Source organism: Panthera tigris, chromosome B3 (genome assembly GCF_018350195.1).
Source record: "Panthera tigris isolate Pti1 chromosome B3, P.tigris_Pti1_mat1.1, whole genome shotgun sequence".
Taxonomy (NCBI): domain Eukaryota; kingdom Metazoa; phylum Chordata; class Mammalia; order Carnivora; family Felidae; genus Panthera; species Panthera tigris.
Genome location: NC_056665.1, coordinates 74,272,169 through 74,295,506, shown reverse-complemented (window position 1 = coordinate 74,295,506; position 23,338 = coordinate 74,272,169). Strand labels below are relative to the sequence as shown.

Here is a 23,338-nt window from a genome sequence, read left to right as displayed (position 1 = left end):
CCACCGCCACCACCATTACTACTGCCACCTATTTTGGAAGAGGAAAGGAGAGAGTTAGGGTGTGTCACCTCATCCTCGCCCTTTCATTTCATACTCGGTCCTGCTGTTTCCTCCCATGGGGAACCAGAGTCTCTGTTCTGGGGCAGAATTTGCCCCAGATGCCTTAAATGCAAGGGCTGTATTAGAGTTTACCTTCTGGTTGGGGCTGGGGCTCCAGTCGAGTTTGGGTCCAGGTTCTGGTTGGGGCTGGGCTACAAAGCAGCCGTAAGTCGCCAACTAGAAGGACTCATAAAAGTTTCTCCCATGACTCCTGCCCCTTCCAGATGCCCTCTGTGCCCCGGCCCATTCACTACAGCTGAGAGGGCTGTTCCCACGAGGAGCTGGTCAGGGTGCCTTTGCTCCGCCCTCTGGTGACTATAGTATCGATCCTCATGAGTAGCATTCTGCGGTTGAACAGCCCTCGAAAGTACTATATCTCAGCTGACCCTCACAAGTGCTTAGGGATGAGATGGTGAGGCCCATTGTACTGATGAGGAAACTACACCAAAGCCGTCTCTGCACCTTGGTCTGGGATTCTACTTGTGTCCGTTCTTCTGTATTGATATGGGATGATAGGTCAAGACTGGCCTCAGCTCCCGAGGTACCGAGCTGGGTATCTGTTCCCATGGTGCCCTGCTATACACACCCCTTGTCCTGACTTTAGAGCCCCAAGGCACTTGAGCCTCCTGGAGGGAGGAGAGGGGAGCGGCTCAGGGGTTAGGGCACTGAGTCAAATCTGGTTAGGTGGGGAAGAAGACCAAAACAAAAGAGAGAGTGACAAGGTACTTTTCTGGTTCCCTGGGAAATGTTCACACACATCCGGTCCTTTAGGGCCCTGCCCCTTCCCATGTTCATGGTGATACATACAGCCCCTCAACAAAGCCCTTTGGCTGACCTGCCTGCCTGGGATTTTGATTTTTACTTGTGTGTCCTTTGCAGGTGTTAGAGGTGGGGACGGACCCTCTGCCAGGTCAGGGGTTTGGAGCTAGACAGGGAAAGGTCACTGTGGGTGTGGAGAGCTCCCTGCCAGGTCCTGGAGTCTCAGTCCCCATTCCCCAAGGCCCCTCCCTGCCTGATGCATCACCAAGTTCAGCCTCTCCTCTAGTCGGTTTCCATGTGTCTTCTTGCCAACCCTGTTTTCACTGTCTTCTCTTCGGTGGCCTATGGGCAGAGCAAGGACAACAGCAGGATGGAGGGAAGAGACCCCAAGAAATGGCCCCAACCTTCCTAAAGAACTTTCAGGAGAGCCTCCCAGAGATGTCTGACCTCCTCTTTGCCTTAGGGTTCCCTCAGTGGCATCCCTGGTGTTCCTCCAGTGCCAGGGTGGAGTTGGGATACACACAGGGCAGGTGCCTGGAGCCGGTCGGTCAGGATTTCTGGGAAGAATTCCAAGTTGGAGAATCCTGGACTCCAGCTGACCAGCCACCCCTCTCTGAGAGAAAAGGGGTAGTCTGCAGCCTGGGGAGAGGGCCTCACTTCCCACCTGAGCCTCAGAGTGAGGGCCCAAACCGTCCCCAAGCTCCCAGGCTGGGGGCAGAAAACAAGAAATTGCTCCTACTCTGACCCTCACTCCGCCCCCCCCTGCCCCTGCCAATCCCAAGCTTGTAGGGACACAGGAAGCTGGGGGCAGTTCATTCATGCCAAGGGTTGTGAAGCAGCTGGAGGAAGAAGGAAGGACAGATGGGTGGGGGGGATCAGAGGATCTGGTAGAGCCGGCAGGTCAGGGGCTGGCTGGTGGAGCCAGTCTGAGGGCCTGGCTGCTGATGTCACCAGTCTGCAGCTTTGGATCCCAGGACCTCCCTGGGCAGGACCAGGCCCATGGGCCAGTTTCACAGGGCTGAGCCTGGCCTAGGCTGTACCAGACCCTGGCAGAGGCAGAGGTACCCAGGGTCTTATGAGAGCAGAGGCAGGCAATGTGAGCTTGGGAGCAGGGGGCCCGCTGCCTAGGGGCTTGGGTGACGGGACACTCTGCCCCACGGCTGTGGGGTCTTCTCACCCAGGAGAGGGGGCCCCTTGTGCTCCGGTCTGGCAGGAACCAGCCTGGAGTGGGGTCTGTCCATGGGGGCAGTCTCAGAAGGCCTTCCACTTTCACCACAGCTTTGAATCCTGACAGACCCCGGCCCCGCCCCGCTTTGGCTCGTTTCCACAGTTCCTCGAAAGGGGAAAGGGGATGCGGCCAGGTCTCCTTTCCCGCCCCTACCTCTGGAGACAGCCCCCAGAGGCCGGGCCTCTTCCCCAGAGTGAGGGGATGAAGCAATCAGGCTTCCCCTTCCCTGCAGCTTGGCTCCGCCCTCCCCCCTCATAAACCACTTACCTGCCCGTCCCACACCTTCCACTCGTGCCTCCTCGACCGTCCTGGGTCCCAGCGGTCCCAACCTGTCCCCGCCCGGCTGCCGGACTCAGCCCTGCTGTCGCCACCACCGCCGCCAGGTGAGGCTCTGGCAGGCCCCGGCAAGGTGGGGTGCGGGCCAGCCAGAGCCTGCCAGCCCAGGTCAGGCTGCCCCTGACGCCCAGGCTCCGCGCCCCAGGGACGTCGGGCTCCCGAACCCGCAGCGCCCGCCACTCCGCGTGGGTGTTTGACCTAACGTGGGAATGCCAAAGACCTCAAATCCTGCATATCACCTGCCCAGCTCCTACAAGGAGCCTTGGGTGGGGGATCTCTGCCAAGAATGGGTTCTAGAGGCAGGCAGCTTCGTGGACCTCTAGGCAGAGTAGCTGGCAGGTGGGAGGGAGCGGGTTTCGGGGATGGTCTGTGCCCTGGGTCCCGAGGCTGTGACAAGTGTCTACTCATTTCTGGGATGGGCCCTTAAGAGCAGGTTTCTCAGTGGGTCATCTAGTTTGGTGGATGTGGCTGTGGGGGTAAGAGGAGAAAGATTTCTCTGCAGTGTGGGAAGTTTCTCTAGGTGAGTCTGCAGTGTGGGAAGTTTCTCTAGGTGAGTCTGAAGGGAGTCTTTGGGGAGGGTCCCTGGATGGGTCTGGGGGAATCTCTGGGGCAAGATCAGATCATCTCAATCATCTGGTTGGGCTCTCCAACCAGCTCTCCAGATGGAGGGCTTCTGGGTGGGCCAGCTGGGGCGTTCTGAGTACAGGAGGTCTGAGTGGGGGATAAGAGCCTCCCTACCTCTTCCACACAGGCATGATGGACGGTCCTCGTTCAGATGTGGGCCGCTGGGGCGGGAACCCTTGGCAGCCCCCCACCACACCTTCTCCGGAGCCGGAGCCGGAGCCGGACAGACGATCTCGTCGAGGAGGCCGTTCCTTCTGGGCTCGCTGCTGCGGCTGCTGCTCATGCCGAAATGAAACAGATGCTGACTGGGGACCTGAGCCCCACGGAGACCGAGGGTCTGGCAGGGGTCGAGGGTCCAGCTCTGGGGGTCGAAGACCAGACTCCCGGGGCTCAGATTCCCGCCGGCCTGGCTCCCGGGCCAGTGGTGTGAACGCAGCTGGAGACGGCACCATCAGAGGTGAGGCTCTCCTAGCCACCTTATCTGAGAGCTGAAAGGCCTTAATGGGGCCTGAGACTCATCCTGACATCTCTGGGGGCCTGGGCTTCCCATGGGGCCTCGCTGACCCAGAGCTGTGGCCTTGCAGAGGGCATGCTGGTGGTGACCGGTGTGGATCTGCTGAGTTCACGCTCGGACCAGAATCGCCGAGAGCACCACACAGATGAGTTTGAGTACGACGAGCTGATTTTACGCCGTGGGCAGCCTTTCGACATGGTCCTCCACCTCTCTCGGCCCTATGAGTCCTCTGATCATGTTGCCCTGGAGCTGCTTATCGGTCAGTGGGGCCTGCAGTGGGGAGGGTGAAAGCTCAAGTATTGGGGAGTGCTGGCTAGCAGGGCCTCCAGCCCTGGTATTAGGATCAGAGGGACATCTTTAAGCTCCTACCCTCACCCCACTTCTCACCTCTGCCAGACAAGACAGGTGCAAGCACAGGAGTGTGTCTCAGGGAGGGTCTTGGTGTCCCATGTTCCTAAGCTGACCCTCTTCAGGGCTCCTGGGGCGTCTGTCTCAAAATATTTTCTCTTCAGGTGCTTGCTTCAGCTACTCCTTCATTGCTGCTGCCTCTGTGTGTCTTTCTTTCTGGGTCTGTTCTCCTTCCCCAGGGTGTGGCTGGCTCTCTCCTCTCTGTCCAACTCTGTCTCTCTGTCCCCATGACCCAGGGCAGGTGCCTTTCTCACCGCATTGCTTAGTGGCCGTTGACTGCCCAGGCTGGTGATTATGCTGCTGCCGGGGGCGGGCGACTCCTCATACCCTTTGATTAAGGCCTAGCCATGCCCACCTCAGCCTCTAATTTCCCAGGTACCCCCACCACTGCCACCAGGGATGTTCAAGGCTCTGGAAGCTTCAGCCCCAGGGGGGTAGGCAGGGTTGGCCTTCAGGATCTGGGCTGCCCTTTCACCAGGGGGTAGGGGCATCCGGACCCAGCCAGGGCAGCTCTGCCCCTCCAGCCCAGGCACTGGGACAGGCAGGCAGGCAGACGGTGACGGTGGCCTTGTCTCTTCTACCCACCTCTGAGTTCAGGGTCAGGGGAACAGGTTTGGGATGTTGGACTGCTCTGCCCTGGCATGTGGGCAAGCATTGGGTGGGGACAGAGCTGCTTTCAGAGTCTGTCACAGACTAAGGTGATGGCCCAACTCAGGGACACACACACACACACACACACACACACACACCGATGTGTGTCATACACATTCTGGGTTGGGCTGGGAGAAGTCCAAGGCTCTATCTCCCCTCAGAGAAGCCTCACCAGCTAATTGCTGCTTCTCCTGCTCCAGGAAACAGCCCCGAGGTGGGGAAGGGCACGCACGTGATCATCCCAGTGGGGAAGGGGGGCAGCGGAGGCTGGAAAGCCCAGGTGACCAAGGCCAGTGGGCAGAATCTAGACCTACGTGTCCACACCTCCCCCAACGCCATCATCGGCAAGTTTCAATTCACGGTCCGCACACGTTCAGAGGCTGGCGAGTTCCAGTTGCCTTTTGACCCCCACAACGAGATCTACATCCTCTTCAATCCATGGTGTCCAGGTGAGCTGCTGGAGTCAGGAGCAGGGCGTGGACAGGAAGGAGCGGGGCTCAGAGCTCCCCTTCCTCAAATCTGGCTAGGTGCCTATGTGCCTAGTAGAAGCCGGCCTTCTATTGTTCAGGTGAGGGGACCTAGCTCCGGTGTAGAATGGTGGCCACCCAAGGTCACATTGCCTCACCTCTCCAGGGCCCTGGTTACAGCCACCTTCCTCCCACCATCTCTGTCACGCTCCCTCTGACCTTCCAGGGAGAAGTGCTGTCGGGCTAGGGGTGTCCCCACTCCTGGTCTGTGTACAGGAGTCCTCTAGAGTTGGCCCAGGGGCAGGTGGGGCCCAGGGAGAGGTCTAGAGGGGACCAGGCATATGTGTTTTGGGGACACAGAGGACATCGTGTACGTGGAGCATGAGGATTGGCGACAGGAGTACGTGCTTAATGAATCCGGGAGAATTTACTATGGGACTGAAGCGCAGATTGGCGAGCGGACCTGGAACTATGGGCAGGTATGGCTGGCCAGGGCCACGTGCACTTGGGGAAATAAGAGGCAGGTGGGGTGGGGTGAGGACGCGCGTGCTGACCTAAGGGTCACCTCTGCCCTCCCTCCCTCCAGTTTGACCATGGAGTGCTGGATGCCTGCCTGTACATCCTAGACAGGCGGGGCATGCCATATGGAGGCCGCGGGGACCCGGTCAGTGTCTCCCGGGTCATCTCTGCCATGGTGAGCACCCGCACGTCTCTGAGTGCTATGACGTGTCTGCTTCCTGCCTCCCACCTTCTCTGCCCCCTGCTCCTGCCCTTTCTGATTTCTCCAGGAACTCAGCCCTGTCCTGCCCTTGCAAAGGGTATTGTAGGAGGGGTCTCACTCCCTCTCTTCTCCTTGCCTGGCCCCACCCCACCCTTTCTGGCTTCTGTCCCAGCTCTTGTGGAATGTAGGGCCAAACCCAAAACTTGGCACACCCAGGATTCACATTACTGTGTCAGATCCGGCAGTGGGGGGGTAAGGAGTGGGGGGGGGGGGCAGATGTCTTTGGGAGGCCTGGGTGGGGCTCAGGTTGGCTAGATTCTGAGGCATTTAGGGGTAAGGGGTGGTGGCAGGGGCAGGGCTGGGGACTACATGGAAGGCCCTGAGCCTCTCCCTCAACTCCACCCAACTCCATCCTGTCCTGGGCAGGTGAACTCCTTGGATGACAATGGGGTCCTGATTGGAAACTGGTCTGGTGATTACTCCCGAGGCACCAACCCATCAGCTTGGGTGGGCAGCGTGGAGATCCTACTCAGCTACCTACGCACCGGCTATTCCGTCCCCTATGGCCAGTGCTGGGTCTTCGCCGGTGTGACCACAACAGGTAGTGGAGGGACTGGGACAGGAGCTGCCTGGGCCCTACAAGGAAGAGGGAAGGAAACCAGAACCCCACCCAGCAGTGGCTACAGTGCAGAGACAGGTGGGGGGTGGATGGTAGTCTGACCTTAATTATCATTAATTAGTGTTAACTACCTAGGGAGGCCTAGGGGAGAGGAGGGAGAAGCACTGGGCAGGGACAAGGCCAGGCAGGTGGCCTGGCTTCCCCTAACCCCCAATGCTCCCTGGCCCAAAGGCCTCCTGAGCCCTGACCCAGCTTGGCAACCCAGTAGCCCTTGTCCCCCTGCTATTCCTCACGTGATACCTCACCTGCCCACCACCCCACTCCTGCCGGGGCCCTGACCTCTAACCCTGTGCTCCTCCATAGTGCTGCGTTGCTTGGGCCTGGCTACCCGCACTGTCACCAATTTCAACTCGGCACATGACACAGACACATCCCTCACCATGGACATCTACTTTGACGAGAATATGAAGCCTCTCGAGCACCTGAACCATGATTCTGTTTGGTGAGGCTGGGGCCAGGGCTGGGCTGCCCATCCTTGGTGACCAAGACTTGGACACTGAGGGCACAGGGAGGCCCTGGGCAGGCTGCTCAGACCCAGCCCTCCCTCCGTGTCCATCCAGGAACTTCCACGTGTGGAACGACTGCTGGATGAAGAGGCCAGATCTGCCCTCTGGCTTTGGTGGGTGGCAGGTGGTGGATGCCACACCCCAGGAAACCAGCAGCGGTGAGATGGGCCCCACCTGGCTCCTGTGCCCCCCCTTGGCCCCATCCCCATCTCCCAACCTGGGTAACAAGCCCCAAGTGTCAGCACCATCTGGGCGGTAGAACCTGGCCCTTTAACCCCCATGCTTCTTTTCTTCTTCTTCTTTTTTTTTTAGAGATGTTACACATTCAGTTTATTTTCTTGAAGTTTATTATAGACCCCAGTGTTTCTTTAAACAGGCTCACCGATGGGATCACTGTCCAGCCTTTCACTATTTTTACCTTTCCGCATAACTCTCTATTTGCCTAAATCTTCTTCATTTACGATGACTAATATATTCAGATGGCTCAAAAGGCAAAAGATGTAGGAAAATTTGGCGAGAGCTTTTCCTCCCTAGCACACCTGCTCTTCTCCTTTGCTCTTTTACTTACACATCCTGGGGGTAATTAATCGAAGGACCATTTTATTTATCTATCTTTTTTAAGTTAAAAAAGGTCATTATCATAAGTAGTACATGTTTGGAAGTTGGGGGGAAGTACAGAATTGAATAAGATAAAATATAAAATTTCCCTATTCTCTCTCAGGATGTTTCTGGTTTTATTTCTTTCTTTCCTTTTTTTTAAATATTTATTTATTTATTTATTTATTTATATGTTTATTTTGGGGGGAGAGAGAGACAGAGTGTGAGTGGGGGACGGACAAGAGAGAGGGGACACAGAATCCAAAGCAGGCTCCAGGCTCTGAGCTGTCAGCACAGAGCCCAACCTGGGGCTTGAACCCACAAATTGGGGGATCATGAATGACCTGAGCTGAAATTGGACGCATAACTGACTAAGCCACCCAAGTGCCCCTAAATGCTTATTTATTTTTGAGAGAGAGAGAGAGAGAGAGAGAGAGAGAGAGAGAGAGAGAAGCAGGGGAGGGGCAGGGAGAGAGGGAGAGAGAGTCCCAAGCAGGCTCTGCTCTATCAGCACAGAGCCTGACACAGGGCTCAAAACTCACAAACAGTGAGATCATGACCTGAGCTGAAATCAAGAGTCAGACACTTAATTGACTGAGCCACCTAGACGTCCCTGTTTTTGTTTTGTTTGAGTAAATGTCTAGGTCCCACCCCAGACCTGACATTTCAGACATTCCAGGGATAGATGTACATATTTTTTTGTTTATTTATTTATTTTGAGAGAGAGAGAGTATGAGCAGGGGAAGGGCAGAGAGAGAGAGAGAGAGAGAGAGAGAATCCCAAGCAGGCTCCACACTGTCAGCACAGAGCTCAATGCAGGGCTTGAACTCATGAACCGGAAGATTATGACCTGTGCCAAACTCAAGAGTTGGACACTTAACTGAGTGAGCCACACCCAGGCACCCCTAGATCTACATTTTTGAAAGCTCCCTTGGTGACGCTGAAGATGAGCTGGGTTTAGGACCACTGCAGGCCCTTGTGGGACACATGAGAAGGGGTGGCCCAGAGAGGTGGAGTGACTTTCTCCAGGGCACGGGGCATCAGGTCAGCAGCAGAGTCTCACCAGGCCTTGACTCCCTTTATGCATTCTGACTTTCACCAAGTTCTTCTCTTGTCTGTTCTGTTGCTCGTTATGAGTTGTGTGTACAGGATGGAAAATGCCAGAGTTCGGATAGGTCGGAGGAAGAAACTAGGCCCCATAACCGAGCCCTAAGAGATCATCACTGATGGCATGACCTGCTGATGTCTTTTCCACAGCACACACATTCCCTCGAACACCAGACCTGCTGTACGCGCTGTTCTCAAACAGCCGTCCGCTTCCACCTTTACATTCCAGCACCAGGCAGCTGGGCCTGCCCCTCCTGCTGCCTTCCTCCCCACCTCTCCCTTCCTCACCCCACGCCAGATAACCCTTGCCTCGCCTGCATTCCTCCCTCTCAACCATCTCTGTGAACAGTGCCCCCTGCCTTGTGCAGCCTGGCACTGCCCATGATGCTGGAACAGCCTGGCCCAGGATACTGGGGGATCTGAGCTCCTGTCCCCACTCTGGGAAGTAACGGGGTGGACAGCAGGCAGGGGTTCCGAGGCCAGCCAGACCCAGGTCTAATTCTAGCTTGATCACTTCTCTATAATATGGGGATAATATATACCAGATGGGGTTGTTGGGGGAATTAAGTGAGATCATCATATATCAGAGAGGATAGCAGCATGCCTGGAACAGAGTAGCTCTTCAGTAAATAGTAGCTTCTTCCATTCTTTCTTTGTCTGACTGTCTTGCAGATCTTGACATCTATTTGGTTTCCCTGAGCCTATGTCCCTATCTGTAAAAGGAAACCACAGTTAGGTGTTTTCTAAGAATCTTTCCTGTTGGGTGGCCCTCACTTCCTGTTTTGTGCCCTCTCTTGTCAAGCCTTTTCCTTGTCAGCCCATCTCCTCCAGAAAACCCTCCAAGCATGCCAAGAGAAGAATCTATTTCCCACCAGCTCCCCTCTCACCTCCCCACAGAGAGGACACACTGCAGGCTGTAGAGCTGAGGGTTTGTTCTGGATCTTTCTGGAATGGTGGCTGCTTTCCCAGCCAGCAAACAGAGTCACCCTGGGGTCTGGGTTTGTCTTGATGCAGGATGGGTTTCCTTACTTCTAGGGGTCACAGTCGATATCCAGCTTCGCCCAGTAGAGGAAAGATGTGTTGATAACTTGGTTATCAAGGCCGGCTTGTCCCACGTTTGGCCTCACCCTTGTTGACTGAAGCTAAATGGAATTGTGCTTTCCTTTGTGTTCCTTCCCTGGGTTGGACCAGGTGGCAGCCGACCTAAGGCACCAGGGTCTGGGCGGGTGGGCCTCTCCCTAGGATCAGAGGATCCCCTCAGCCTCCTGGGATCTCTCACCTCTGTCCTGGTCCCCTAGGCATCTTCTGCTGCGGCCCCTGCTCTGTGGAGTCCATCAAGAATGGCCTGGTATACATGAAATACGACACGCCCTTCATTTTTGCCGAGGTGAGGACTGTGTTCCAGGTGCCTTCTTGGGTGGTCTGGAGAGACCAGAGCACAGCTGTCAGGCCTCGGTTCTCTGGTCCTGACTTCACCGCTGACCGAGTAGCTGTGTGACCTTGGGAAAGTCACTCATTTAGAGTCTAGGTTTCCTCAACTGTAAAAGGGTGATAATAATGGCCGCTGTGCTTCCTGTACTCAGGATCAAAAGAAATAATGGGTATGAATCTGCTTTATAAGTCATAAAGTCCGTGAATGAGCATAAGGGATTACTGTTATTAATGCCAAAATGCACTGCAAGGAGCCTCCCAACTTCTTCCCTTCTCTCTGGCCTCATCTGGCTCAGCTTGGAAAGTCTCCCAGGTTGGCTGTGCCAGGAAGTTCCTAACCCTTGGATCCAGCCCTCCCTGCAGCTCCTAGGTTCAGGGGAAGGCAGTGGGGGGAGGGGGGGAGGGGGGGCCAGTGGGGGGGAAGGGGGGAGCAGGGGGTCAGGCCCAGTCTCAGACCCTCTGGTTATCTCATTCTTGGCTCACACCCCCCACAATCCCCCAACAGGTTAACAGTGACAAAGTTTACTGGCAGCGACAGGATGATGGCAGCTTTAAGATCGTGTATGTGGAAGAGAAGGCCATTGGTACGCTCATCATAACAAAGGCCATTGGATCCAACATGCGAGATGATGTCACCCACATTTATAAACACCCAGAAGGTACCGTTCCCTGAACCTGGCCAGCTCTGGCCCACACCAAGGGTTCCCACTGAGCACTTGCCTGCTCCGGCAGTGGCTGTAACCTCACCCTTACCCTCAACCCCCAGGCTCGGAAGCAGAGCGGAAGGCAGTGGAGACAGCAGCCTCCCACGGCAGCAAACCCAACGTGTACTCCACGCGTGACTCAGCAGAGGATGTGGCGATGCAGGTGGAGGCACAGGACGCGGTGATGGGGCAGGACCTGACTGTCTGCGTGGTGCTGACCAATCGCAGCAGCAGCCGCCGCACCGTGAAGCTGCACCTCTACCTCTCAGTCACCTTCTACACCGGTGTCACCGGGTCTGTCTTCAAGGAGAGCAAGAAAGAAGTGGTGCTGGCGCCAGGGGCCTGTGAGTGCTCCTTTCCCGCCCTGCCCCGCTGATGGCCAGTCACCCCGGGCTGTGGACTTGGAGGCCCCAGGAGGCCGTGTCTGGGCGAGCGGGCCTAGGTGACACCTTGCCTCTTCTCCCCAGCGGACCGCGTGTCCATGCCCGTGGCCTACAAGGAATACCAGCCCCACCTCGTAGATCAGGGGTCCATGCTGCTCAATGTCTCGGGCCACGTCAAGGAGAACGGGCAGGTGCTGGCCAAGCAGCACACCTTCCGTCTGCGCACCCCTGACCTTTCCCTCACTGTGAGTGCAGCCTGCTGGGCTGGGCACGAAGGATGCCCTGGGGCTAAGGGAAGTCGGAGGGGGAGGGGAGAGGACGCTAAGCCTGGCCACCAGTTCCGGAGAAGGTCAGGGACTGGCTGTGGGCTCTTGGGCCCCAATGTCCTCCCCTGTAAAATCAGATCTCCTATTCCCGATCCTGCAGATGCTTCAGTGGGGGAGTGGGTGGGAGTTTCTTCTCTGGCATCCGCGGAGCCCCATTCTTCTCCGGGATGCCCATGTGGGACTTGGGGGGGAGGTTTTGATTCTGGAATTTTCCTGTGTCTGGTGGAGTGTATGATTCCCTTGTATTTGGCCAGGGTCTCTGATGCGGAGGGGGGTGTCTCTTTTTCTCTTAGTTGTTGGGGGCAGCCGTGGTTGGTCAGGAGTGCGAAGTACAGATTGTCTTCAAGAACCCGCTGCCTATAACCCTCACCAATGTCGTCTTCCGGCTTGAGGGCTCCGGGCTACAGAGACCCAAGATCCTCAATGTGGGGTGAGTCTGGCCTCTCCCCGCCCCCACCCCTGCCCTTTTCTGCTCTCCCAGACTGCCAGGGGTCCCATGTTGCTTCCTGTCTTGGGTCAGGACAGTAGTCAGTCAGGACCCAACACAGCAGCCTGGAGCCAGCCAGCAAGGCCTTCTAACTTAGTTCAGTGGGAGCAGCATTTAAGACCTGCCATGTGCCTAGTGCGGGCCTGTCCTTCCTCACTGTCCCGCTGCGGAACCAACACTTCACCTAGGAATCCATAGCAGCTCATCACTAACATGCGCCCGCCACTCAGGAATTGACCAGGCACTTGAGGATTATTATCCCATTTGCAGACCACAAAAAACCCTTTAAAGTACATTAGAGAGCATCGTATGATTAAAAGGAAAGCTTTGGGATCCTGAAAACTTAGGCTCAAGTCTCAGCTCCAACATTCACTAGCTATGTGCCCTTGGGCAAGTGACTTATCTCCTTTAAGCCTGTTTTCTCAGCTGGAAAGTGGGGATAGCAACCGTCCCTGGCTCCAAGGGCGGTTGTGAGAATTCGGTGAGCTATGCACATAAAGCATCTAGTGTTGGGCTTGGCACAACATGAGCCTCTGTTGGTAGTTCTTACTTTGATTATTGCTACCGTCACCTCCGCTTTATGACAGGGAACCTGGTGGCCGTGTCTCATGAGGTCTCCCAGCCCGTAAGGGGCAGACTCTGCTCTTCCCACCATGGCCCACCCAACACGCAGGCTCTCAGGCCTGTGGCTTCGTTTGTGCCAGGAGGGCTCGAGCAGCGGTTCCCAAGGAGAGGGCCCTGTCCCGTAGGTCCTCTGCCAGCCCACCTGAGCCTCACCCCCGCCTCAGAGAGGCTCTGCACCCAGGGAGGGCACACCCAGCGCTTGTGTGCCTAGGCCTGGGCTGTCATCTCTGACACAGAGCCACACATGCTGCTGTGACCCTCCCTGGAATAGCACAGAGGGAAAGCAGAGAAGGCCAGAGGCTGGCTGACCTTTAAGATCAGACTTCTGGTGACAGGGGCAGGTGTTTTCCTCTTTTGACAAAGAGTGCCTGAGGGAAAGGGATGGCCCCTGTGGAGGGGTTGGGTGGGGGAAGCAGAGGGTCCCTGCCCGCCCTGCCCCTTCCTTCCCCGGACATATAGCAGGCTCCGCCCGGTGGTGGCCCCCGCTTTTGCCAATAGGTCAAAGCTGAAAGGTTGCTATCCTGAGCCTTGCCCCACCTTGACCCCGCGTGATGTGATATGCCACAAAGGAGTGCCTTCCCCATTTCACCTTGCAAGAGTGTCCAGCAGCTTAGACTGTGCAGCTTGGGGCTCCCAGTGAGCTCACTCTGTGGCCATCTCTCACCTGCAGATGACGAGGGTTTCCCCTGTTCAGAGGGCTCCCCAGAGCTGGACTGTCCTCAGCAACTCCACCACATCTTTGATTCTTGCCCCTGCCTGGGAGTAAAAAGAGGACCCCTGTGCTGAGCATGGGGAGATCCAGCCCCGCTCTGTAGCTGTGGGGCTTGTGTGACACCCCACCCCCCACCTCAAAGGCCCTAGTCTTCTCTCCAGTAAATGAGAAGGTTGGATGATGGTTTCTCAAGGGAGGTCCTCCTTAGGCATTCTGTGGCTCTTCTCTGCTACAAGCCCAGGCGGGGGTCTACAGAGCAATTGAGAAGGGGGAAGTCCCTGGGCTGTTGGTTCAGATATATTAGATTCCAAGACAGATATTACTTTGCTCTCGTTTGCACATCAAAGGCTGTGGTATGGAAACCCCATTAAGCATAGGTGTGCCACCCAGTGGGGTGACTGGCCACTTAATAAACATTCCAAACTTACTCCTCCAGATGGCTGTTGTCACTCACCACCAAGCCAGTCACCAGGGGAGGCTGAAGTCTATTCCAAACCCTTCTGGGGAATTTGCTCCACATGAATCATATTCTCTAGAATGTCCTTAAGGGTGGACTTCTGGGGTAGACTTGACTTTGGAGAAACAGCCTGAAGCCATTTAAAGCTAAGACTAATTAAGAAGGTAGGTGGAAAAGGTGGGTAGTGTGCCCTTTTCCATCAGAAATGAGGTTCGGCTGTGAGGGAGGAACAGGATGCACCCGGCGCGTGTCAGGGAGAGGGAGAGAGAGACAGACGTGGTGTACGTGTGGTTTTCCGGGGCTCTGAAGACAAATCTGAGAGGAGTTTTTAAATTCGTTTCAAGTCTTGACAACGTGATTGAACCAATCCATAAGGGAAGCACGATGCTCATTTGGATGTCTAATTTCTGGTGTCCTTGTCAGAGAGCCGGTTTCATTACCTGCACTGTTTCAGGCCCATTCCAGCTGTAGCAGCTGATGCGCTCAACTTCAACCAGCAAACCTGGGTGTGTCAGGTCTTGCCTGACACTGAGGCCGGGGCTGGGAGAGATCTTGAGATTCCTAGCTGGAAGCTGAAAAGCAATTTCTCTTAGAAATAACGTTTACAAGTAAAGGCTGTATTCCGATCTAGTACAGTTCAATTCTAGTATGAATTAAGTACAGTGTTGAAGGCTGACCTGAGCCTAAACAGCTTGAAGTTTGTATCTCTGGAAAAATGGGCATGAGTTAAAAATGCGAATTTGTAACTGGCCACAGTATAGCCTACCTGTTAAGTTATAGACTTAATGTCTAGTTATATATTATAGTAAGTCTAGAAATTAGGTCTGTAACTTAATGGGGAGACCATCTATATCTCCCTGCCTTCCACTTATTCCCTCCTTTATGGAGCTTAGAGTCACCTTCAAGGCCATCTGATTCCACCCCCTCATTTTATATTCATTCCCATTTTACAGACCAAAAAGCGAGAATCAGAAGTTTAATAATTTGTCCTAAACCACACAGCTAACAGCGGTAGAAGAAAGAGTCCAATGTGGTCCAGGGCAGCCCTTTGGAAGCAGGCTCCAAGCTAAATGTTTTGCCCCAAGGAGAGCCCATCTTTGAAGTTGGGGTGTTGGCTCTTTCCCTTAGAAGACTGAGATGTCTGCACAAAGTCCAGCTCCAGAGTGGATCCCCCAAGGCAGGCTTGGATTGAAGAGGGGGCCAGAGGCAAGGGTTCAGGCAGAGGCAGAAAAGGACGGATGCTAACAGGCACAAGCAGGTGTGATAGAAATGCAATCGTGTTCAGTGTATACAGCGCACAGACCGATTACTGCAGGAGCTCAGAGCAGGACAAGGTTCACTTCCCTGAGGGCAGGAGGTGCTCAAGGGGTGGTGTGAGCTGGGCCTGGAGCCAGCCCAGGAGCAAAGCATGAAAACAGAGGTGAGTTCGGGGAGGGGAAGGAGCTCATTGTTGGGGCTAGTGGGCAGGAGGAATGGTGGGGGATGATGAGGCCTTGCAGGCGGGGCTGAGTCAGAGTGAGCCTGCGTGTCGGGTTAGGGAGCTGCTGTCTCATCCCAGAAGCACCGAGGAAGCCAAACCCTTGACGGATTCAGTTCACCTCCAGGTGACTAGAAACTAGAGTGGGAAAATAAGATAGGACATTAGGAGGCAAGGAGGCCAGTTGGAAGGCTAGTGAAATTGCGATTCCCAGAGGGAGGGTCTGGGACTAAATTTCCAGAGGTCCATGGAGAAGGGGGGAAATGAAGACACCATAGTATGTATGTGTGCACATGTACACATGTATCTCTCTCTCTCTCTCTCTCTCTCTCTCTCTCTCTCACACACACACACACACACACACACACACACACACACTTGTCCCTTTAAAGATGTCAATTGTCTATTCTTGGGAAGGACTTTCCTTTTTCTCTGAGATAACATCTTTCCAGTGTTTGCAGGTATTAAAGATGCTCCTTCCTCTTTGGTAAGATGATTATATTGCAGAGGCTGATTAATTATCTTCCACTTTCTTTCTTGGCAAAACTGAAATTATTTGGCAATACTGCATTGAGCCCCGAAGTCTCATTTTAAAGTTTCCTTGGTCCTGGAACCCCCAGATGAGATGGGGTGGCTGGTCTGGTTAGGGCAGGAGCATTGGTGATGGAGAGGTGGGGGACACAACACGCAGTCTTTGTCCAGGTGTTTGTGGGGGTGGGGAGGGAGGGATGGATCCCTGGATGACAGATGACGGGAAAATTTCCAGCTCAGGCAGCTCGGTGGGTGGCCACTGACCTGGCTATGCAGAGGCGAGGGCAAGGAGGCCTTGGGGCTCAGGCTTCGTCCTGGCCGCTGGTGTGGAGATTCCAGCTGAATCCAGAAATGCCCGAAGGGCTCCACCTTCTGCTCCTTTCTTCCTGGCAGCCCCATCAGTCCTTCCTCCCCACTCCACCCCCAGTCACCCCAGGTCCATGACTCTATCTCTGCCCATAGGGACATTGGGGGCAACGAGACAGTGACGCTGCACCAGAAGTTTGTGCCTGTGCGACCAGGCCCCCGCCAGCTCATCGCCAGCTTGGACAGCCCCCAGCTCTCCCAGGTGCATGGTGTCATCCAGGTGGACGTGGCTCCGGCCCCTGGGAGCGGAGGCTTCTTCTCAGATGCTGGAGGCGACAGTCACTCAGGGGAGACCATCCCTATGGCATCTCGAGGTGGAGCTTAACCCCTGGCCAGGAGCAATGGGACTGGAGTCAGAGGAGCAAGGACATTGCCTCGCAGGGACCCAGCACAGAGCTGCTCTCCATAGGTTCAGGTGGGGAGGCCGGGGCACCTGGGGAGGGGGCCGCTCTTCACTTGCACTGGGCAGCACAGATGCTAATAAACTGTTTTTTAATGAACCGTTTTTAATGAAACCGTTCTGTCCATCTACCAGTTCGTCTGTCCCTGCTGCCAGCGCAGCAGCTCTTGAGATAGGGCCTGCTTGGCGTCAGGACGACCTTGAACATTTGACTGGTCTTTCCCCACTCCAGGATGCTTCTAACTGACCAAAAACCCTTCTGAAGCCCCCCGGAGTGAGGCGGGACTGCCTCCCTTCCATGGCACCCACGGTGGGTGAGAAGGATCGAAGTGTCCTCTTGTAGGCACACGTTTGAGATAGGACTAGGCTGGAGTCCTCTCTGAGCAGCAAAAACCACTTTCCAATATTTGTTTTCAAATGTGTTTGGCTAAGAATATTTATAAAAGCAACACATGTTCAATGTTGAGAATTCAGAAGACACGGAAAACTGTAAAGGAGAAAAGAACAATAAGCTTCAATTACCACCAGGTACAGAAAACAGCCGTTAACATTGTGTTTCGTATGCCAATCCCCCTCACCCCCCACACGGTGTAACCTGTGGTGAGCATTTTCTCACAGCATTAAATAATCTTTGAAACCATCGTGTTTACAGACTGGGCAGTAGTCTTGACTTCCAGGCCATCCTCCTGGTCCTCCTGAAGCCCCTGCTCAGCCTTGGGGTGTCAGAGTGACTCAGGCCTCCAGCCAGGCGCTCCCCCAACCAGCTACACTCTGCCTAGGTGAGTCCTGCCGGTCACGTGGTCTTAAGGACCATTGGCTCCCCAAATTGCGTCTGTTTTCCTTGAACTTTAAACTCCCTTATCTATTGCCTTCTTAGTGCGTCTGCTGGAGACTCACAGATGCCCCCCATGTACTGTCTGAGATCAAACTCCTGACCTCCTCCAGCATATCCCATGGCCTCCCCATATCAGTAAATGGCAACTCCATCTTTCCAAGTTTCATGGGCCCCAAAGCATGAAGTCACTCTTGGCTTCTTTCCTTCTCTCATATCCCACTTCTGGTCTATCAGCCAGTCTTTTAATGTTATTCTCTCTGTCTCTCTCCTTTTTTTTTAATGTTTACTTATATTTGAGAGAAAGAGAGCACGAGCAGAGGAGGGGCAGAGAGAGGGAGACACAGAATCCAAAGCAGGCTCCAGGCTCTGAGCTGTCAGCACAGAGCCCGATGTGGGGCTCAAACTCACCAACCGTGAGATCGTGACCCGAGCTGAAGCCGGACGCTTGACCGACTGAGCCACCCAGGTGCCTCTCCCAGCAAGTCTTGATGGTCTGTCTCCCATATACAGATGTCCAGAGTCTGACCACCCATCACCTCTTCAGCTCCCAGAACTCCCTTCATCTCCTACCTGGATTGTTGCCCCAGTCTCCTAATCATTTCCCCCACTTCCGTTCGTGCCCTCTGATACTCTGCTGTGCAGAATGGGTGGGTGAATCCAATCGTGTCAGTCCTTTGCTCAAAACCTTTGCGGGGGCGGGGGGTGGCACCTGGGTAGCTCAGTCAGTTAAGCGTCTGACTCTTGATTTCAGCTCAGGTCATGATCTCAAGGTTTGTGAGACCCATCCCCGTGTTGGGCTCTGTGCTAACAGCGTAGAGCCTGCTTGGAATTCTATCTCCCTCTCTCTGCCCCTCTCCCCCACTGATACTCTCTCCCAAAATAAATAAACATTAAAAACAAACAAATAAAACCCAACAACCTTCTACGGGCCTGGTCCCTGACTTTCCTTCTGGAAGAACACTGCCCCCAGGTTGCAAGCCCAGTCCCCTCCTGTTATTCAGGCCTCAGCTCACAGGTCCATCTCCTCAGGGAGCTCTTCCCTGACCTTCAATCTAATTTGTTTTCCTGCCCCCTGGTCTCTTTAGCGTATCACCCAATTTTATTTCATGTCCTGCCAAGCACTTCTTGGCATTAGCATGTTTGTTTATTTATTAAATTATCTCTTTTCTCTGAAATGTGAGTTTAGTAAGAACTGAGACTTTATCTGTCTGGTTCACACCCCTGTCCCAGGACTTGTAACAGGGCCAATCACAGGACTGCACAAGAGATATTTGCTCCTTGCCATTTAAAAGCAACAACTTGCCATTAATAATAATAAATATAATAATAATGATAATAAAAGGGGGTGCCTGGGTGGCTCAGTCTGTTGAGCATCTGACTTCAGTTCAGGTCGTGATCTCACAGTTCATGACTTTGAGCCCCACATTGGGCTCTGTGCTGACAAGGTCAGAGCCTGGAACCCCTGGAACCTGCTTTGGATTCTGTGTCTCCCTCTCTGTCTCTGTTCCCCTCCAGCTTGCGCTCTGTCTCTCAAAAATAAACATTTAAAAAAAAATGTTTTTTATGTTTATTTATTTTTGAGAGAAAGGGAGAGTATGTGTGTGTGTGAGCAAGGAGAGGAGCAGAGAGAGAGGGAGACACAGAGTCCAAAGCAGGCTGTAGGCTCTGAGCGTCAGCACAGACCCCAATGCAGGACTCCAACCCACAAACCAGAACATCATGATGTGAGCTGAAGTTGGATGCTTAACCCACCAATACACCCAGGCACCACCCCCCTCCAAAAAAAATTTTTTTTAAAGTAACAACTTGCAAGATGTGATCTTTAATTGTTCCTTGAATTTATGGAGCAAACTCCAGTGCTATCCCTACATTTTTAATAACAAATGAACAAACACTGTCTACCGTAGAGTGCCATGATTTATTTGATTAATCCCTCCTTGCTGGAAATTTCAGTCTTCCCAATGTTCTGCTCTTACATGCAGAGCTGGGATAAATATCCTTGTACAAGTGCATGTATCTTTGTGCTCATTTTTTATTTCCCTAAAATAACTTCTTACAGTGAGAGTTATTGGGGGAAAGGGATTGAGGATCTGTAAGGTGGTCGAAACATTTTGTTAATTGGTTTCCAGAAAGAACAGCAACACAATAGTATCTCTTTTTATTGAACACCTGGCCAGTTTAAGATTTCTAACAACTTTGTAACTTGCTTCACATTTGTTCATTTTACCCTGGTCCCCTGTGGTTTGTTAGAGCTGAAACATACTTGAAATCCTCAAAAAGGAAAACACAAACACAAAAAAAGGGGGAGGGCCAGCTGTTCTCCAAACACTTGGGGGAAGGAAGCGAATATGTACATACCCAGGTCCTACTGTGAGTTAAGTTCAAATTGGGTGCTTGATAGGGGCATCTCCTTTAATTCTGTGGAGTTAGGCATTAGAATCCCTAGTGTCTTGGCTTACTGCGCTCTGGCCCTGGACCTTTAGCTCTCCTCCACTGGAATGTAAGTCCATGAGGACAGGGACCACCTCTCTCTTACTTACAGCAGATTCACACAGTCCATGACCTGTGGCAGGTGCTCAATAAATATCTGTCCAATGGACGATGAACTAAATTTGACGGTGATGGGGAGTCTGAGGGCTTGGGGGAGCAGTCGAGGATTGTGTTTTGGAGCATTTGTCGGAAGAATGCATGGTGCATGACTGGACCAGCTCTAGAAAAGCAAGATCAGTGGGCACCTGGGGAGCTGAGTAATAACCATCAGTACAGACTCCTACTGAGACTGTACCTCAGAAAATTGTACTAGGGAACCCTGTTTCCTGCTAGTTTATATTCGTTTATATGATTATTTCCTTGACATCATCCTCTGTATTACAGAGTGTCTTGTTTTGTTTTTAAATAACAAGAAGGTGTTATGAGTCTTGGTTTTACAAAATCCACTAGAGTTGCCCTCTTAGTTGGTGCCCCAGCACCGATGAGGCAGGTCATTGTCTCGGAGTCTTTGTGACTTGTTTTGGTTCTCCTGGGACACCTGGTATACAAAGTTGATCACTAGGGAGGAGGTTGATTCTTTGCATCAGTAACCCAGTGTAAAGAACCAGTATTCTCTTTAATTCCTTCTGCCCTAAGATTTACAGCTGGAAACATTAATGTGGACTGTGGTAGCTTCAACTGAGGCCTAAAAGCAGGGGAGGGGACCATCCCAGGCTTGGAGAACCAGGCTTGATATCAGGGTCCCTGAATCCCAGCTGAGTGGGTTTGATTTGGCAAGGCTGACGGCTAATGCTAGAAGCTCCTACAGCCCCCTGGCCCAGGGAGCAAAGTCCGGACCTCGGTGTTGAAGCCTGAGAGTACATGTACCAACCTCTGTACTTGATTTTGTAAGAGGCCATTGAGGAGAAAGAAGTATGGCAGACCCTGTGGACAGCAGGGCTCTCCCCAGATAAACATAGAGGCTAGAAGGCTGGGCCTTTTGGATGGAGTGCTTGGAAAATTCTAAAAGAAGTAAAAACACCAAAAGGAAGATTTTATTTTCTGGATAGTAAGCCAGGTGGAGCTAATTACAAATACAAAAGCAAAAATTTACAAGATGTGACTTATAAATGTTTCCCAGATTTACGGATAAGACCATAATGGTTGCTCTTCTTCCCTCCCTCCCTCCCTTCCTACCTTGTTCTTTCTTTTTTGTTAAAGCTTATTTATTAATTTTGAGAGAGAGGGAGAGAGAGAGAATCCCAAGCAGGCTCCCTGCTGTCAGCACAAGCCTGACACGGGGCTCGAATCTCACAAACCGTGAGATCATGACCTGAGCTGAAATCAAGAGAGGCTTTAACTGACTGAGCCACCCAGTTGCCCCTGCACTTTTATTTATTTTTAAATGTTTATTTATTTATTTTGAGAAAGAAAGAGAGCAAGCAGGGGAGGGAGACAGAGAATCCCAAGCAGGCTCTGTGGCTGTCAGTTCAGAGCCCGACTTGGGGGCTTGAACTCACAAACTGTGAGATCATGACCTGAGCCAAAACCAAGAGTCACTTAACTGACTGTGAGCCACCCAGACACCCCTGAACTTTATTTAAAATAAAGTTAATTTTTTAAAATAATGGCTACCTTCAACTGTTCTTAGGTCTACCCTGGAAAGGGAATGTTTGTCCACAGTTGGACCCAAGTTTTACAGGAGACATTGACTGGCAGGGTCCAGCCATGGTGGTGGCTAATGGACCCATTCCTTCACTTATTAAACAAACATTTAATGATGTGTGTCAAGCAATTAACTAAGTGGTGGCGCACAGGACAACCCTAGTTCTTGCCCTGTGGAGCTTGCAGTCTGAGAAAGAAACAGATTAACTGAATAACTGCATGAGACAAAGTAAATAGCTCTGAAGTTTATAGTAAAGGCATCTGACCTAGCCTGGTTGTGGTGGTTAGGAAAGCTTTCCCTAAATAGGTGACCCTGGACCATATTTAGGCAGAAAGGGAAGGGAGATCACTACAGACAAAAGGAGTAGCCTCTGCAAAGATCCTGTGGTGGAAGGGAGTCTGGAAGAGTAAGCAAGACTCAAAGAAGGATAATGTGGCCAAGGCAGAGGAGCAAAGGGCAGAGTGGAGGAGGTGGAGTTGAGGAGTTGAGGGGCGCAGGGCCACACAAGGCGCCTCTTAGGTCAGATTCAGGATCTTTGTCTTCCCTAGAGCAGTAAGAAACCTTTGAAAGCTTTAAGGAATTTGAGATGACATGGCCAGATTGTGTTTTGAACAGATTACTCTGCTTGTAGTGTCAAGAATAGATTGGAGCAGGGTTAGCGTGGAAGCAGAGACACAGACTGGAAGGCAACTCTAGTTGTTTATGCTAGAGATGGTAAGTTGGGGCCAGCGTGGTGGTGCTGGAGACAGAGTGGAAAGCTTGGAGGAGTCCCTAGGAGATCGAATTTACACGGCTTGGGGAAGGATGGGATGTAGCTGCGTGGAGGGTGGAGAGGAGCAGTAATAAGAAAACCCCCGGGTTTCAGGTTTGTGGGAGAGGACCAACTGAGTGCCATCCACTGATACAGGGACAGGTGTCCCTCATCAGAGACAGGAAACTGCAGGGGAAGTTGAGGTTCGGAGATACAGAGTCAATACCCTTTGTATAGCTCTCTTCTACCTGGAAATTTTCCTTAGGTGACTTGAAAGATTTGGTTTTGGTTTGAATGAAACTGTTCCCTTACCCCGGGGTTCTTTGAGCATAGTCTATAGACCACTTATATTAGAATCAACTGAGACATTAATCAAGAATTCAGATTTCTGGGTGCCAGCATAAACCTCATGAACCTGAATCCCTGGAGCAAAGGCCAAGAAGTCTGTATTTTAACAAGATCACTAAGAGGTTGACTCCTATGCACGGTAAGGACTGAGAACAATCACCTTCTCTTTTTCTTCTCTGCTGTACTGTTCTCCCTGCCCACACCCTTCTGGGGCCAGCAGTAGCCATGAGACTATGTGCCCAAAGTTCTCAGTTCTGACCACTTGTCTTCTTGAACCTTCGAATTTAAGAAGACTTGTAAGACAAGGGGTTTTCTAAGGCAGTAAAAGAGAAGGCTAAAAAAGGAGCTGTTTGTATTAGCTGTAAACATACAAACAAGGTGCTATATGTACAAGAAAGAAACAAGGTCTTCCCTCAAGAGGCTCCCACCCAGTGGGGGTGACGGACATGTAAACATTCAGAATACAATGCATATGTAGTACTTACTATGAGCCGGGCACTGTTTCCTTTCTTTTCTTTTCTTTTCTTTTCTTTTCTTTTCTTTTCTTTTCTTTTCTAATTGTTTTTTTTTTTGTTGTTTAACGTTTATTTATTTTTGAGAGACAGAGAGAGACAGTGTGAGTGGGGGAAGGTCAGAGAGAGAGGGAAACACAGAACCCGAAGCAGGCTCCAGACT

The 23,338-nt window shown here is 52.7% G+C and overlaps 1 protein-coding gene across 4 annotated transcripts; it reads left to right on the top strand.

Moving 5' to 3' along the window:
* Window positions 1–6: 6 nt before the first annotated feature.
* On the top strand, window positions 7–17,643 carry TGM1 (transglutaminase 1). 4 transcript variants are annotated; one of them, XR_006218761.1, is made up of 16 exons: window positions 7–2,469; window positions 3,174–3,503; window positions 3,631–3,819; window positions 4,820–5,068; window positions 5,447–5,565; window positions 5,673–5,780; window positions 6,234–6,408; window positions 6,790–6,928; window positions 7,047–7,150; window positions 9,995–10,083; window positions 10,633–10,786; window positions 10,894–11,175; window positions 11,299–11,459; window positions 11,834–11,970; window positions 16,291–17,122; window positions 17,247–17,643. XR_006218761.1 is itself a non-coding variant. In XM_042989460.1 (15 exons), the coding sequence occupies exons 2-15, from the start codon at window positions 3,176–3,178 to the stop codon at window positions 16,517–16,519; spliced, it is 2,463 nt and encodes an 820-aa protein (XP_042845394.1). In that variant the 5' UTR covers window positions 7–2,469; window positions 3,174–3,175; the 3' UTR covers window positions 16,520–17,643. The 4 variants fall into 4 exon arrangements, 2 of the variants coding, with proteins under 2 accessions (XP_042845394.1, XP_042845395.1); XR_006218762.1 differs by lacking the exon at window positions 17,247–17,643 and adding an exon at window positions 13,800–13,984 and having other exon boundaries at window positions 16,291–16,367; XM_042989460.1 differs by having other exon boundaries at window positions 16,291–17,643.
* The last annotated feature ends 5,695 nt before the right edge of the window (window positions 17,644–23,338 follow it).